Source organism: Nuphar pumila, chromosome 4, assembly GCF_984573655.1.
Source record: "Nuphar pumila chromosome 4, dmNupPumi1.hap1.1, whole genome shotgun sequence".
NCBI lineage: Eukaryota > Viridiplantae > Streptophyta > Magnoliopsida > Nymphaeales > Nymphaeaceae > Nuphar > Nuphar pumila.
The window spans coordinates 143,913,123-143,929,578 of NC_143252.1; the positions used below are offsets into that span (position 1 = coordinate 143,913,123).

The 16,456-nt window shown below is 35.9% G+C and overlaps 1 protein-coding gene across 6 annotated transcripts in view; it reads right to left on the reverse strand.

The window, feature by feature from the left end:
* The window catches only part of LOC149841459 (DEAD/DEAH box RNA helicase family protein), a 62,892-nt gene that overhangs the window by 19,704 nt on the left and 26,732 nt on the right, over positions 1–16,456 (reverse strand). For all 6 annotated transcript variants that reach the window (XM_090003850.1, XM_090003849.1, XM_090003848.1 and 3 more), the window contains 2 exons: positions 15,753–15,842; positions 13,491–13,727 (listed from right to left, as the gene is read on the reverse strand). In XM_090003850.1, the coding sequence (XP_089859976.1) occupies positions 13,491–13,727; positions 15,753–15,842 (327 nt within the window). The remainder of the gene's footprint in view (positions 1–13,490; positions 13,728–15,752; positions 15,843–16,456) is intronic.

Genomic DNA, 16,456 nt, shown 5'->3' on the forward strand with positions numbered 1-16,456 from the left:
CAAGATGAAAGACAATATTGGCACCAAGACAATTCAGACATCACCCTTGCTGTTTACAAAATGAGTTTTGAATGCCTTGAAGAGAACACAAAATCCATTTCTTCAGAAACATGAGGCAGAATACATGAATCATCATACATTCCAAACTAAGAGAAAAGCTAGTATTATTACTGAGTGCCAAAGATGAGAGGATTGATTAGTGTTGTAAGTATTGTAGCAGATCGTACTATACGCTATGATATGTATCATATCTAAGAGGTGTTATGATACGACACAACCCCCTATTGATCGTACCCACATCATGTGTATCTTACGATATGCTCTGATAAGGGATGTATCTTACGATATGCAATAAGTACAATTTGAGTTGCACTTATTTCGATATTTTTTTCATATAAGGCCCCTTGGGGCCAGTTTAAGCTCATTCATAAAGGGCTTGAGAGTGATTTGGGAGACATTTCTTACAAAAAAATGATGATGATAATCATGATTGACATTATCTAGTTCATTTTTGTTTGAATTTTGAAAAAGCTTCATTATGTAAAATTTGTAAGCATTGAAAAAACTTTATGATATTGCTTTTGTCTATATAAAACACACTATTATGAACCGTGTAACTTGTTAGCTTAGTTTTTGTTGTTTAATATGTATATTATGTTATAGTTTGCATTTTTCTTGTGAGATATGCATGCTATTCATAGCATATTATCTTGATTATTTATGTCTTATGTATGCCATTCATTGCATATAATTGTTTTGATATATGATATTATATTTTAATCTTGTACAATTCATCATTGTTTCTTGCGTTATGATTTTTTTTAGAAAAATTCCTGACTTTTGGGATTTTTTGGATGTTTGATCTAAAACATATGATTTTATCATATGATACGATAAAATATGTATCTTATTTTGAGCCCAGCCGAATACAGGTTACAATACGCTTTTTACAACCTTGGGATTGATCACATTAAGTCTGGCCAACTTTTGTCATGAATGGCCAAATTACCATATGTGAGGTTCACTCTCACAATTTCTAACACATGGTTGTTGTCCAAACAATTTTTGTCAGCCATGCTTCAATCTTCAAAGTATTCATCCTAACAAATTATCTTGTGCATTTTCTGTTTTGAGGTTAATGATGATCATCCCATTTCAGGTATTTTTCTATTCTTCGATCCACATCCAATATAAATGTCTTTTCTAAGATTAATCTTCATCATGTATCTGGAGGATTCCAATACCTAGTCTTCAAGAGCATAAGGAACAAATCCTGCTACCATCAGACAAACCCATTCATTGTTCTTCTTTGGATCCAGTTGTAGAATGTTACATAGCTGCATAGCCAAAAATTACATCCGTTGGAGCATCACCATCATCTCTGTGATTTTTACATTCACAACATATCTCTTTGTGATTTTTGCTTTCTTTTTCCCCAAATGGACTTCATACAGCCTTCGAAAAGCATATGCATCTTTAATGAAATATGTGATCACTTTAATTACTTCCAAGTTTAAAATTGTTGCGGAACTGACTGTGGTAAGGTTATCTTGATGACCTCTAAATATGAACCAGAATGGTGCACCATTTTTTCTTTTGTCACACGGATACTTCATTTAGCATGTATCTCGTTGTAATGAAATACACATTAAGAGAGCAATAGCACAAAGCCACAAAGGCAAAATCACATCAACCATTGAAGAATAAATAGTTCACTCATAAAGCCATAAAAACGCACTTACAAGCACATAAAAAATAATAAATTCATTAATGATATTATGCACAAAATATGCTTACAATATAAGGGGACTTCAGTCCCAATATATACAAAATGGAGAGAGCCTAACTGGCCAGTAGGGAGCTCTAACGGCCAGATTAGCTGGCTGTTAGGAGATCCTAACAGTTAGCTTGTTCTAATGACCAGACTGCCCCTAATGGGCAGTCAAACCTAGAAATACAAAAATTAAAATATTACATTATACAATATATATATATATACATATACATGTTAACACTCCCCCTCGAACTTATGGTGACATCACCGAAAGTTTGTCAAGAAAAAAGTGAAACCGAGGAGAAGGGAGCGCCTTAATGAAAAAGCCAGCCAATTGATATTCGAAAGAAACATATGGCAAGGATACAGTTTTCCTCAAGTGCTCTTCGTGAACATAGTGGCAATCCATCTCAATATGCATGATCCTTTCATAAAACGTACGATTGTCAGCAATATAAATAGTGTTTTTGTCATAACACAACTTAGACAGTGATACTAAGTGCACACCATATCTTCAAGCAAACTCATCAACCACACAATCTCCGATGTCGTGGTGGTCATAGCTCAATATTCATCTTCAGTAGATAACAAGGACACTTGTTGCTTCTTACACTTCTATGAGACCAGAGAGTCACCTAAAAAGACACAAAAAATCGTGGTTGAACGACGACCATTAAGATCTCCTCCCCAATTTAAATCAAAATAAGCAATTAGATCTAAATAAAAAGATGAAGATATCAAAAGTCTGATAGAAATAGAATTTTGAATATATCTAACTACTCTCATCACCAAGGTTGTAAGTATCGTATTGTTACCCTTATTGATTGGGACCAAAATGAGATATGTATCATATCGTATTGTATCATATTGTAATGTATCATAAAAAGTCATGATTTTTAATTAAACTTTTCAAAAAATCCATAAAAACATAAAAAATCAGAAAAAATGCATAAAATACAGCCATAAAATCACACATGAAGCATTTATGTCTCTATAAGTTGCATAAGACATCATCAAACATCAACTATCTCACAAGAACAATGCAAAATATTAAATATCTTGCAATTAAGAACATGTCACAAAACTCATACATTCATATTACATAAATAAAAATATTATGGCAATAGTTGCACTTTATTTTTCATCGGTTTTCACTCATTACTTGAGTGCCCCATTGTCAAGATGGATCATTCGATGCCATTCTTGTTGCAGAATTTTTTTGGAAGGTAGTTTTGTAATTTTATTCATAATAGAGGTTTTTACCTTAATCCATTTCTTTGAGTGAAAAAATGGTGAAAATGCACTCTAAATTAGAGCAAACCACAAAAGTCTCTTCCTTGCACATGAATCGGCCCCAAAATCGCTCTCACAACTCCTATGGTGCATGGATACCCCTCTAATGGCCTCTACACAAATAAGAGAGTCAACCCTCAAGAGGTCTTTAAAACTAAAAAAAAAAATTACGATTCGGCCCTTTTTTAAAGTGCATCGAAGGTGTATTGTATGATATGCCATGTATCATATGATGTGGTACGATATAGGGTTGTATCGTACGATACACACTCGTATCACGATATGAGTGTGTATCATATCGATATTTCTGATAGTAACAATATGTATTGTATTGTATTGTATTGTATCGTACGATATAGTACGATACTTACAACATTGCTCATCATAACACTCATATGTATTGTGGTAAGAGAATGTTGGAATTGACTCACCATATGAACTGCATGAGATATATCAAGTCAGGTAATGGACAAGTAAGAGCTTCAATCATTTGGCGATAGGGTGTAGGATCTTTCAAAGGCGTTCCATCATCAACTTTCATCTTTACATTAATGATTTTTGGAGTGTACACTTTCTTTTCATCTGAAATTTTAGACTTATTAATAATCTCATAAGCAAACTTAATTTGAGTTAGCAAATATCCACGAGGAGAATAGGCGGGTTCAATCCCAAGAAAAAATATAAGAAATCCAAGATCATTCATTTCAAAATTTTCTTTAAGAACATTCTTAATATAATTAACTTCATGTTTATATCCTCCAGTTATAATCATGTCATCAACATAAAGTAGTAAGATTACGATACATGCATCAAAAGACTTAACAAATAGCGCAGTGCCAATAATAACAAGATTTGTATCCAAGTTTTATCATAACATTATTGAACTTGTCATATCAGGCCTTAGGGACCTGTTTTAATCCATATAATGATTTATTAAGGTGAAGAGGTTATACTAGGTATTTCAAGTTCTGCTTGTGGGCCAATATAAACTCTCTTTTAACTTTTCATTTAAGAAAGCATTCTTGACATCCATTTCATAAATAGGTCATCATCTTATTGCAACTACATCTATGAGGGTTCTAACGAAGGTCATCTTAATTGTAGGAGCAAATGTCTCTTCGTAATCTATATTATATTCTTGGGAGTATCATTTGGCAACTAACCTAGCCTTGTATCTTTCTAACGTCTAGTCACTCTTAGTTTTAACTTACCTATAACCTATTGGTATCTTACCACAAGGTAGGCTTTATATCTCTCAGGCTTTGGATTTTTCAAGGGCTTCAAACTCTAGTTTCATTGTTTCTATTCATTCTGGGTAGTCCTTGGCTTGATTATAGGTAGAGAGCTCAAAATAATAATGAATCTTAGCTAAGCAAGCTCTATATTGTAGAAAAAATGACTCATAGGACACAAATCTATCTGGAGGCTTAGAGGTTCTATCAAAACGTCTAAGGTTATATGACTTGTTTTTCTATTTCAGGGAATTTTTCTAAGGCACTAGGTTGTCTATCTTTTTCTCGTCAACAATATTGGAGCAATATGGGTTTGTTACCTATGTCATCATTATTTACACCATCCTAGACATTGATTTGAGTAGTTGGGTCATGAGCCCAATCAGCATCAAAGTATGCAATCACTTTGATGGAATGACGGGTATTCACACGAGTCGGTTTCATATAAACAAGTCCATCATAAAGAGTATCCTGGGTATACTGAAGAATTAGCTTCACTGCTTCCAATATGCTTTGTTAGGGGCCTATGCATATGCTGAGACACCTGATTTACAGCAAAGATTAAATCAGGTCTAATGAAAGTTAAGTGCTGAAGAGATCCAACTACGCTATAGTGTTTTTCGGGGTCTTCCACATAGGTATCATATGTTGAGTTTTCACTCAAATGCATGTGAGCAGCCATCAGAGTATCCACGGGCTTACATTATAACATCCCATTGCGTTATAGAATATCACAAGCATACTTTTGCTGGGAAAGAATAAGACGATCGGACTGCTGGTCTACCTGCACTCCAAGAAAGAATCAAAGAGGTCCTAAGTCCTTCATATGAAAAGCCTTATACAATAGTGACTTTCTCATTAAATCTTTCAATGTTGTTTCTCGTGATGGTGATGCCATCGACATAGACCAAAATGATAATGATGTCCGACTGTACCTTTTGCACGAATAAAAAATAGTCACAATGACTTCTTTCAAATCCAAAAGTTTTCACAAGAGTACTAAAAGTGTCAATCTATGCTCAAGAAGCATGCTTAAGACCGTAACTAACCTTTCTTAGTCTCAGCACAAAGGTGTTTGGGTCTCCTTCTGAATACCCAAGTAGATGCTCCATATACACTTCTTTACACAGGCAGACATGTGAGAACACATTTTTAACATCTAACTGAAATAAACTCCATCCATGTAATACGGTCAATGATAAGACAACTCGAATAGTTTTCATCCTGACCACAGGACTGAAGGTTTCATCAAAGTCCAAGCCATGCTTCTATGTATACCCCTTTGCCACGAGTCTAGCTTTAAAACGTTCAATGTTGTCATCTGACCTCCGTTTAACTTTATATACCCATCAGCACCCAACAACATTCTTGTCTGGTGGTCTCGGAACCACTTCCCATGCATGACACTCATAGAGTCCAGCGATTTCATTATTCATAGCCTATGTCCAACGAGAATCGAGGATTGCCTCAGCAAAAGACTTGGGTTCTTGAACATGTTCAAGGGGCTAAAGCATGTGCAGAGATCTATTGAAAAAGATTCATAGCTTAGCCATCTAGATGGCAGATTTCTCACTCGAGTACTCATACGAGTGGGAGCATCTCTTGAAGGTCCTAAATCTGGATTATCATGAGTTGAAGACGTAGCTATAAGACTAGCATATGAAGGGACTCTGATAGAACCAGCATCGAGAATTGTGCCATGTCAAGGAGAAAACAAAAGAAAGCCAAAAACTAAAAGAAGGACAAGAACTGAAAACTGAATGGGCCATGATTTTCTTAGGTCACGCCCTTCTCCTTTATATAATTAAATGTGTTGAAACATAAATACCCTTAATGATAATGGGTATATAACAAATACATATACAGATTTATACATGGATAGAAATACCTGTTAACGTGCTCATATTTCTAAAATGCCTAGTCAAACTATACTTGGGGTAGAAATCACCATGGACAGTTTGCTTTTGAGATGCCAATACCGAGCAACTGAGAGTGGCTTCATAAAGAGATCCGCTATTTGATCTTCGCCTTTAATAAATAGAGATTGAATCACTTGACTCTCAATCTTCTCTCGAACAAAATGTTGATCCAATTCAACATGTTTCATCTTACCATGTTGAACAGGATTGGAAGCAATTGCAACTGCACTTCGATTGTCACAAAAAAGCAAAGATTTACTAATGTGCTGATGTAATGTTGTAAGGAGATGTCTAATCCATAAGACTTCAGGGGTTACTGCCGCCGTGGATCTATACTCAGCCTTGGTACTTGATCTTGCTATTGTATGTTGTTTTCTACTAGTTCAAGAAATCAAATGTTCACCAAGGAAAACTCCATAACCCGTAACTGACCCTTCTAGTAGAAGGATCTCCTGCCCAATCTGAATCGGAATAAGCCAGCACAGTTAATGGTATATCAAAGGATTTGACACCACATTGATAAACTAATCCATCTCTAATAGTGCCTTCGATATAGCGCAAAATCCTCTTGGCTGCCTCCATGACTTTGTTTAGGTGCATGCATAAATTGGGATATTTTATTTACTGCAAAAATCAAATCTGGACGTGTAAACATTAAGTATCGCAAGGCACCCACTAGGCTTTTGAACATTCGTGGCTCTTTAAGTTCTTTATCATTAGGCATGTTATCCACCAATTTGGTACTGGTGGAGATTGGCATTGAAACCGGTTTACAGTCCATTCCAAATTTGGTGAGTAGATCAAGTGCATACTTTTGTTGTACAAGAGTCATACACTTTTCAGTATAGTCTATCTCCACACCCAGGAAGTATCTCATCACCCAAGTCTTTCATATGAAACTTCAAGCCAAGAACACTCTTAAACACCTCAATATGTGACACATCATTGCCCGTAATGGTAATGTCATCAACATATACTAAAACAATAGTAATATGCACTTGATCATAATGCAAAAATAGCGAGTAATCACATTGACTAGGAGAGAATCCCAAGGCATGAAGATTCTTACTGAATGTTTCAAACCAGGCCCTTGATGCTTGTTTTAGACCATATAGTGCTTTCTTCAATCTAAGGAGTGTAGTTGGTGGATCCGCTTCCAAATATCCAGGTGGATGCTCCATGTGAACTTCATCATTAAGGACACCATGCAGGAAGGCATTCTTTACACCTAACTGGCCAATCTTTCATCTATTCATGGCCGCAAGGGATAAAACAACATGGACGGTACCCATTCTCATGACTGGACTGAATGTTTTGCCAAAATCTAAATCATGTTCTTGGGTGTATCCTTTTGCAACAAGTCGTGCTTTGTATATCTCTATGCTTCCATCTGTCTTATATTTGATCTTATATACCCAACGACATCCAACAATATTTTTATTCTTTAGACTTGGGACAACTTCCCAAGTATCACATACATGGAGAGCACAAATCTCTTTGTTCATGACCTCAATCCAATGGGTAGTTTGGGTAGCTTCATGGTAAGTTTTGGGCTCAGCTTAAGACAGTAAATTTGCAGCAAAAAGCTAAAATTCTGCTGAAAATGAATCATAACTCACCCATTTTTCTGGAGGATGCCTGGAATACGTAGACCTTCTGAGTTGATCATGAGTAGTTGATGTTATTATACCACTTGTTGTTACATGATCTGAGGAAGATTCTGACTCTAAAATTGCAAAGGGCTGCTGCACTTCTTGATTAGACATGGGCTGCTTATCACTCATTCTTCTTCTCCTGACATAAACATGTGGAAAGAACTGAAAATTGTCAGGATATTTGCTTGAAAGATAATGGAGGACAATGATTTGGCTGATTCAAGGTCAGCGCCTATCAATTGATTTTGATCCGATGTAACTGACTTGGTAGCTGGCCAATAGAACTTGTGGCTGCTTATTTGATTTGTTTGAGGAACCACCTCTGATAATGAATCATTCTCATGAAAGACATCTTTGGGTATGACCAGCTTTTGAGTGGTTGGATTGAAGCATGTATCCTAAACATTCATAATCAAGACCCATAAATTGGCATTCTTACGCTCTTAGAGACAACTTATTACCCAAAGAGTTATCGATATGCGCAAAACATTTAGGGAATAATCAGGTTATTTGCCAAATAGTAGATAGTATGGTGACCATCCTTCAAGATTAGAGAGAGGCATATGGTTAATGCAATACACAGTTGTATGAAGGGCTTCTCCCCACAAGTCCTTTCTTACTTTTGACTCTGTTAACATAGTTAAAGCAGTCTCTACTATGTGCATGTGCTTCCTTTCAGCTGTCTCATTCTATTAAGATGTTTTTTGACAAGATATCTCACACAAAATACCAATTTCATGAAACAATTTAGTAAAAGTTACTGACATATATTCACTGCCACCATCACTAACCAAACATATGATTTTTCAACTAAATTGGGTTTCAACATAGGTCTTCAATCTTTTAAAGGTTTCAAACACTTGGTCTTTGCTTTTCAAATAATAGATCTAGGTATACTTAATGAAGCCATCAATAAAGAGAACATAGTACCGAGAATTAAACATAGACACATATTGAGCGGGCCCCCAAACCAAGGTTGCCAAACTAGGAAGCGGAAGCGGGAAACGATATGGGAAGCGGAAGCGAAAAGCGAGGCATTTAAAATTTATACGAAGCGAGAAGCGAAGTTTCAATTTAAAAGCGAAATATGAATAAAAAATGAAGTAATATGGAATCAAACAAGAAACAAATAAAAACTAAAATAAAATTGATCATTCTTATATTTCATGATTTTTCTGTAAAAGAGTTCATTTTTTGTTAAAATATAACAATGATGGTTACCAATTTAAAGAAAGTACATGAAAAGTGAGTGAAATCATGAGAGAAAATACATGAAAAAGATGAAAAGAAACGTGAGAAAAGCATATAGTATGCATAGACCATGTGTATGAGAAACATAGAAGAAGCGTGAGGGAATCGAGCTTCCCATGAAGTTTTGGAAGCGAGAAGTATCGCGCTTTCGAAGCGAGTTTCCGAGAAGCGAGCTTCCCACCTACCTAAGAAGCTTCCGATAACTTTGCCCCAAACATCAGAATGAATCAACTCAAATGGAAACAAAGCTCTTTTATTAACAAAATCAAAAGGTAGAGCATGGCTCTTACATAAACGACAAGTAGAACATGAAAGAGGAACTTTAGATATCTTATTCTTCAAAGGAATAAGACATTTATTACATAAAGTTTTGACAAAACTAAAATTTCAATGACCTAGTCTATGATGCCAGAGTTTGACTTCAGGAGAGATTTCATCAGCTTCAGACACAAACACGGCAAGACTTCGACACGAACTATGAACTGGACTTGTTAGAGCTTCGTTAATAACATAAAGACCTCCAACTCTTTCTCCTTTAACGAGGATCTCCTTCGTAAGAGGGTCCTTAACAGAAACAAAAAGAGCAGAAAAGACAACATCAGATTTTATTTGATTTATCAACTAAGAAACATAAATGAGATTATGACGGATGTTAAGAACAAGGAAGGGTATTAGGTAGATATGGATTACCACGACTAATAGGGATGATGGAGATGATGTTTCCCATCACCCGTAATTATACTACCATGTCCATGATGAGGTACAATGTTTGTGAGTTTACTTGAATCACCTATGACATGGTGTGTTGCCCCCTGAGTCAATCAGCCATGTAGTTTGAGGAGTTCCTTGCACACTTGATGATGTCGCCCAAGCTTGAATATTTTATCCAAAAGAATGATGTTGTCCTAGGTAAATGCTGCCCTGCATTTATGCCAAAACCATGTAGTCCTTTTTGGCCGAATGCTAAGTTGAGAGAGTCTATATCACGCGGCTGTCCTGGTATAAAGGTATTATGACCAGCTTGCATGGGATTGTGGATATTAGCCACAGAAGCTGGATAACTACCTTGAAATAAAGAATTGCCTTGATAAGATGGTTGGGTGCTTGGCCTGGAATTCGCTGAAGGCAGATAAGGCTTGAAACGTGCAGGATATGATACGGTTGGCAGTTTAAAAGTTGGAACATAGTGCCAATAACAATTTGTACATGTGTGACCCTTCTTACCACACATCTGACATGTGGTATTTGAGTGTTGCCTACTCGCTGAGTTAGGAAGTATGCCTCTTCCTTGACCTATGTAACTGCCACGTCCTCTGCCTCGGCCACCTCTAACCGAATTATTGAAGCCATGACCAGCATTAGCAGCCACCATTACTTCATGATGCATGGATTGATTATCGCACTTCCCAGATATATTGAACATGGATTCATATTCAAGAACTGAAGATCTAAGTTCATCAAATGGTGGTCTAGGTTTCTGACTCATGTACATGGCAATGAAGGTATTGTATTCCGAACCTAGACCTCTTAAAGCCTAAATGCATATATCGAGATCCTCCAAGGGACTGCCTATTGCTGCCAACTGATCGGAAATCAACTTTAACTTTATTCAAGAACTCAACAACACTTGAGTCTCCTCTCTGCAATGAGCCAAATTCTGTCCTGAGATAATAGATCTTTAGTGTTGATATCTGTTCAAACCACTCGTGAAGAATCTTCCACAAATAACGAGCAGAAACTCTTGTAGGGACGTGCAGTAAAACCTCATGCAACAACGTTGTTGTGATGTATGCAACCACAGCCTGATCATTTTTTCGCCACGCAGAATAGATTGGGTTCTTCGGCAAGATTGTTTTCACACCTTCACCTTCTTTGGCTCTCACTTGCATTTCAAACACAAATTCAGGAGGAACTTCAGATCCATCGAGATGCCCCATCAGATCATGACTGCTGATGAAGGGTATGATTTGCTTTTTCTAGGTGATAAAATTGGTCTCATTCAATTTATGAGTGACTAGTTGGCTTAGGAAAGAGGAGTTAATTGGGCTAGAGGAGGCCATGGCAAGAAGAATAAGGGGTTTTACTAGGATCAAATATGAAAAGAACAAAAGCAAGAAAAAGAACCAGAAATGCAGATAACCAAATATGACGTTCGCAGCATTTTTTTGTTGCTGTCGTTGCAGGAACGACCAGAAAAATCAGATTGTGAGAGGAAGGATGATTTTCCTGTTGCTTCTTTGATAAGCTTCGACTTTTAAAACTTTTCCTTTTTTTCGAAAGGATGTCCTTTTTTATTATATTTCGTCCTTTTTTTTATTTGGATCTGTTGGACCTGGAGTCCAAGAACCAGCCTTAATGAGACCATGATGAATGTGACATGCTAGAATGCGTTGCCCAAGGGTTCCCTAAAGGATTATGAGGTTGCTGAATATTTATCTGTCTAAAACAAGCATTAGGTGTATCCATATCATAGGAAGATGTAACTGATAGAGTTGTTGTAGTGAAAGGACTCTGTATAAAATTAGCTGAGACGCGTAGTTGTGAACCAACCATAGGTTGACTAGCTGCAAAGAAAGACTGCAAACTGAAAACCGAGAGCAGGAGAAAGAAAATGTAGCAGAGAAACAGTAACAGCTTTTTTTTAAATCAAGGGTAGGCAGTGATGTCTGTCAGCATAGCGACATCACCAAAATGTTCATTTTTTTTAAGGAATAGGGATATATATTTTCTCCCTTTTTTTCTGAGACGAAATCAGATCTCAATATGGTATGATTTGATGCATAGACAGAAAGGGGAAAATTGTGAGAGAATAATCTGAGGTGCAGAAAACTAGATCTGATACATTTTCGATCAGGTCTTTAGAGAGAAACAATAGATCTCAATGATTGATGTGGAGAAAAAGGTAGATCTGATCTGATTTTGATTAGATCTGTAAGAAAAAATGACATATCTTGACGATTGGAGAGAAAAAAGTTAGATCTGATATTATTCTTATCAGATCTAAAATAAAAATGGATTGATCTGGTGAATGTGCATCAGATTCGATATAGAAAACACAATGAAAAAGAAGAAGGGCTGATCTGATTTAGAAATCATCTGATTCAAAAAATAGAGAAACAAGGAATCTAGGGACAAAAAGAAATTGTGCAGCCAAGATTTAATGGAACTTACCTTTTACCGGCTCTGATACCATGTGAGAATGCCTCGGGAATAGGTTTTCCTATACAATTGACAGACAAGAGAGAAAGAAGAAGAGAGAAAAGATGGAGTTCCCAAAGGAGACGTCACCTAATGTGGGTGGTGTGTTTCTCTATTTATATTTGAATCCTGAAAATACAGTAATACCCTCCACTTAATTGGGTATTTACAATATATATTACATCACGATCTCATGGACCCAGATCCGCTCCAACAAACATATTCTTAACAGTCTGGTCAACAAAAAAGTTCAAGAATTTTGAAAATTTGAAGCTTTCTATTAGGTGGGAGTAGGTGCTCCGGGAGCACCCTATCATTTCTAATATATATACATATGTGTATAATACACATATACATACATACATATATATATATAAACACATGTTAAAAACCATGTCAACACATCAAGTTCAAAATTGTTAAGGGACTGATTGTGGTAAGGTTATCTTGATGGCCTCCAAATATGGACCAGAATGGTGCACCATTTTCTTTGTCACGTAGATACCTCACTTAGCATGGGTATCCTGTGTTGACACGTCATGACACTCAGACACTCCAAGACACTTCATGTGCATAGCCAACATTTTGTCAACTTTATCTATTTCCTTTAGATCTTATTTACATATTTTTTTCACTTGCATTATTTTTCCTTTAAATTGTCATTAATTACATTACATTTCAATTTCAACGTAGTTTCGTTATTTGATGTTCCTAATTACAGTGATTTAAAATCTCTGTTTTCCACATACACACATGCATATGTACATCTGTGTGTGTACACCATGTCCCTGTGTCTTAATTTTTGAGAACTACCATATCATACCAAGCGCATTTGAATCATGTCCCATTCCCGCATGTCATATGAAAGACCATTTTGGACTAAAATTGTATGAGAGACTATTATCATGTGCAGGTCAGCATCCACATATATCCAACTTAAACCTCACTATTGCTATGGCACCACCCTAGTAAGACTCCATGCATGGTAATAAGCTATTCACAGTTACACTAACAAAAAACTCAAAAACACATGCAATCAACATTTAATGGGGCATAAATGACAAAAAGTACCTCTTTCAAAGTATCAACTAGCATAACTACAGTAAATGAAATATAAAGAATACGCGACAAGCACCCCAAAAGAGCAACCTTACGAGAGTCCCAGTACCTGTAAAAGACGGTTCATAGGAACAGGTCTCCTTAGGTCTGATATGATCTCTGAAGCAGCAAGTGCTTGACTTTGAGTGAGGGCATATGGAAGAGCCCTCAAAATTTTTTTGGTAAGACTGGAAAATTCTTCCACAGAGAGAAGAAAACATGATTGATTATCTCTGAATTTATCCAAGAATTGAGTCTTTTCAATTGGTGTTCCAAGTGCATCATACATTTGAAATAATCTTGCCAACTGTAAGAAGAAAAAGTATATATTAAATTTTAAAAAAAAGCATGATACGGTTACTAGAAATTAACAGTCATAAAATTAAACTTTTTATGAGCCAATAATGTCATTTGGATACCACATTTCAGTGAAATAACAGTAGAAAACCATGTACATTCTACAAACAAGAGAAAATGAAATTAAAAGATGATGCCATCTACACGTAACCAGGGAGATTCAATGTTCCACCTCCAAAACCACTGACAGAACTCCTTCAAATCTCCATGGGCATAAACTCTGCCCTAAAGCTGCAGCATTATAATGATAAAAATACTCCATTTTGCAGCTGTAGTTCTTTCCAACAGTACAAACTGACTTCTAATAAGTAACTTGATTGCTCACTGAAAAGAGCATATGAAAAAGAATCTCTAATGCTGCAATACCCAAGAGAATCTTCCAATTTCAACAGTGAATTCCATTATATGGACAGAACGTGAAAATTACAGAAAGAAGAAAGAGATTGATCAACATTCAAATGTTGAATAATGCTTACTTGCAGACTTTTAGTTGAAACAAGAAATCTACCTATACTATGGTTCCAAACAGTCTCCAAACTAGGAGTTATCCAATTAAACTGTTTACAATAATTTCTTGGTGTAGCAGAAACCAAAGGAAGAAGAACAATGTCCTCAGATTAGAAAATCACAACTTGAATTCACAAGAAAAGTTATATTCAAAGAAAATTGTGAAACATTGTCAATTGGTAGGATAGGGGTTTCCCCAGGGGGGTTCAAACCCGAGATCCTTGGTCAAGATGGTGTACTTCTATCCACCAGCTAAAAGAGGACTTGTAAATCTTCCGCTTCTCCACAAAGAAACCTACTTAAACTCCACATATAGAAATTTTCTCAACAAGGGGAAATTTTTTACTAGGAGGTGAAAACAATCCAAACAACAACAAAGAGATCTTTTATTGAGAAAAGAAGAATTAGAGGACATAAAGATAAAAATTAATCTTAAAGAAAAAACGATTCATGAGTGCTTGTCACCTTATCTTATGATGAAAGTTACATTTCCATTCCAAAAAATAAGAGTCAAAAATAGTTTTATGCCCATAAATAATTAGTTATATTATCAAAAGAAAGAAAAAAAACGAGTAGCCATAAGCAACTCATCTTGTTTTCTTGATGGAGATAGTAAAAAGCCATTATTTTCATGATGTCATAAGATGACCCGAGGTATGTGTTGTACAAGTTCGAGTTCAATTTGCATGTTGTCAAAAAAAATAAAAAAATCAAAAATGTCATCAAGAAAGGACAAAAAATAGATCAGAGAGCCAGCTGAAGATGTTTTATTGGTCGGAATCAACAATAACCCCTCTCAGAATTTAGAAAATGGCCATAAGCATTAGAACAATAAAGTTGACCATGTTACCTAGACAATCCTACCTGTGTACTTGTCCATGTTCATCACTTGGCAACACTATCACCAAACTCATGGTTTTACAACTCATCAAAAGAAGCATTGAACAAACTACTTTTCTTTAATTTTAGCCTTAAACATTGCATTACTAATTTGACACCCTCTCTAATTGTAGTTCAATGTTCAAGCATGCATTACCCTCTTTCTTTGCACTTTGATATTCAGATATACTTTACCCTCTCTTCAGAGCTTCTAGTTCAAATATCCATGTATACTTATCCAGTTTTTTGAAATTTCAATGCGCCTAACATTTGTACCAGGTTTACTGATACCGACAAACTGCTATACAAGGGAAGCACACTTCAATAATGCAGAGTGTGTTGCTTCTGAAACACAAGGAGAGGTGAGTTGTCAAAACAGAATGATCCCAATTCTATGGAAGCATATGTTCCCCATCTTCAATAGAGCAACATGTGCTCAGACATTAGTTTGCTTTCAGTTTGATTCTCATTTCACTTCTGATTTGATTTCCTTTTCACTAACCATGTTCAACACTAGCCTCCCTAACTACGTTTAGGTAACCTAGTTGATTATAAAAGAAAATAATCCAATTTTAGTTGTGCACAGTACCTGAAGATAAAAGAATTCATCAAATATTAGCCTTCTGCGTGCCAAATCAGCTTCCTTCAAATCCTTTGGACAATGAATCCCCATATACGCCTAAAAGAGGGAAAAAAAAGTTAAAAGAAAAGATAAAGGCAGCAAGCAGTCTAGTCTCCATATTTCAAACTGAAATGTTTATATAAAAAATCCAGAGGGCTTATCTATAATCTAGCATGCTTTTTCAGTACTTCTACATCTAATATGTACATGTCTTTAAAAATCGTGCCAATGAATATGATTTGGCATACAAACCATAAAGAATGTAACATAAATAATTGCTCTTGCTATATAAGCTGCTAGAAAATTATTGCAAGAAAACAGACCAAAGCAAAAAAACAAAAAACAAAAAGTCAAACATTACATATATATCAGCAAGAGAATTAATACCCTCATATGGGTACTTGTGTGATAAGGTGAAGCTCAACAAATCTTCAGCAGCCATATAAATTTTCATTGTATATATTATATCTGGTCTTGTGATTTGTGAGATAGATGAGCTTGTCAACAAATCTTTGATATCCTCCGATGACTTCAAAGAGCTTTCCATCAGCTTGGCAAAGTCTGTGATTTTGCTCAACGGTTGCATCTATGAGTTTACTCTAGCATTATGGTCTCTTTCATCAACTCAATCACATATTTCCTTTGAGATAACAAAATACCCTTAGGTGACC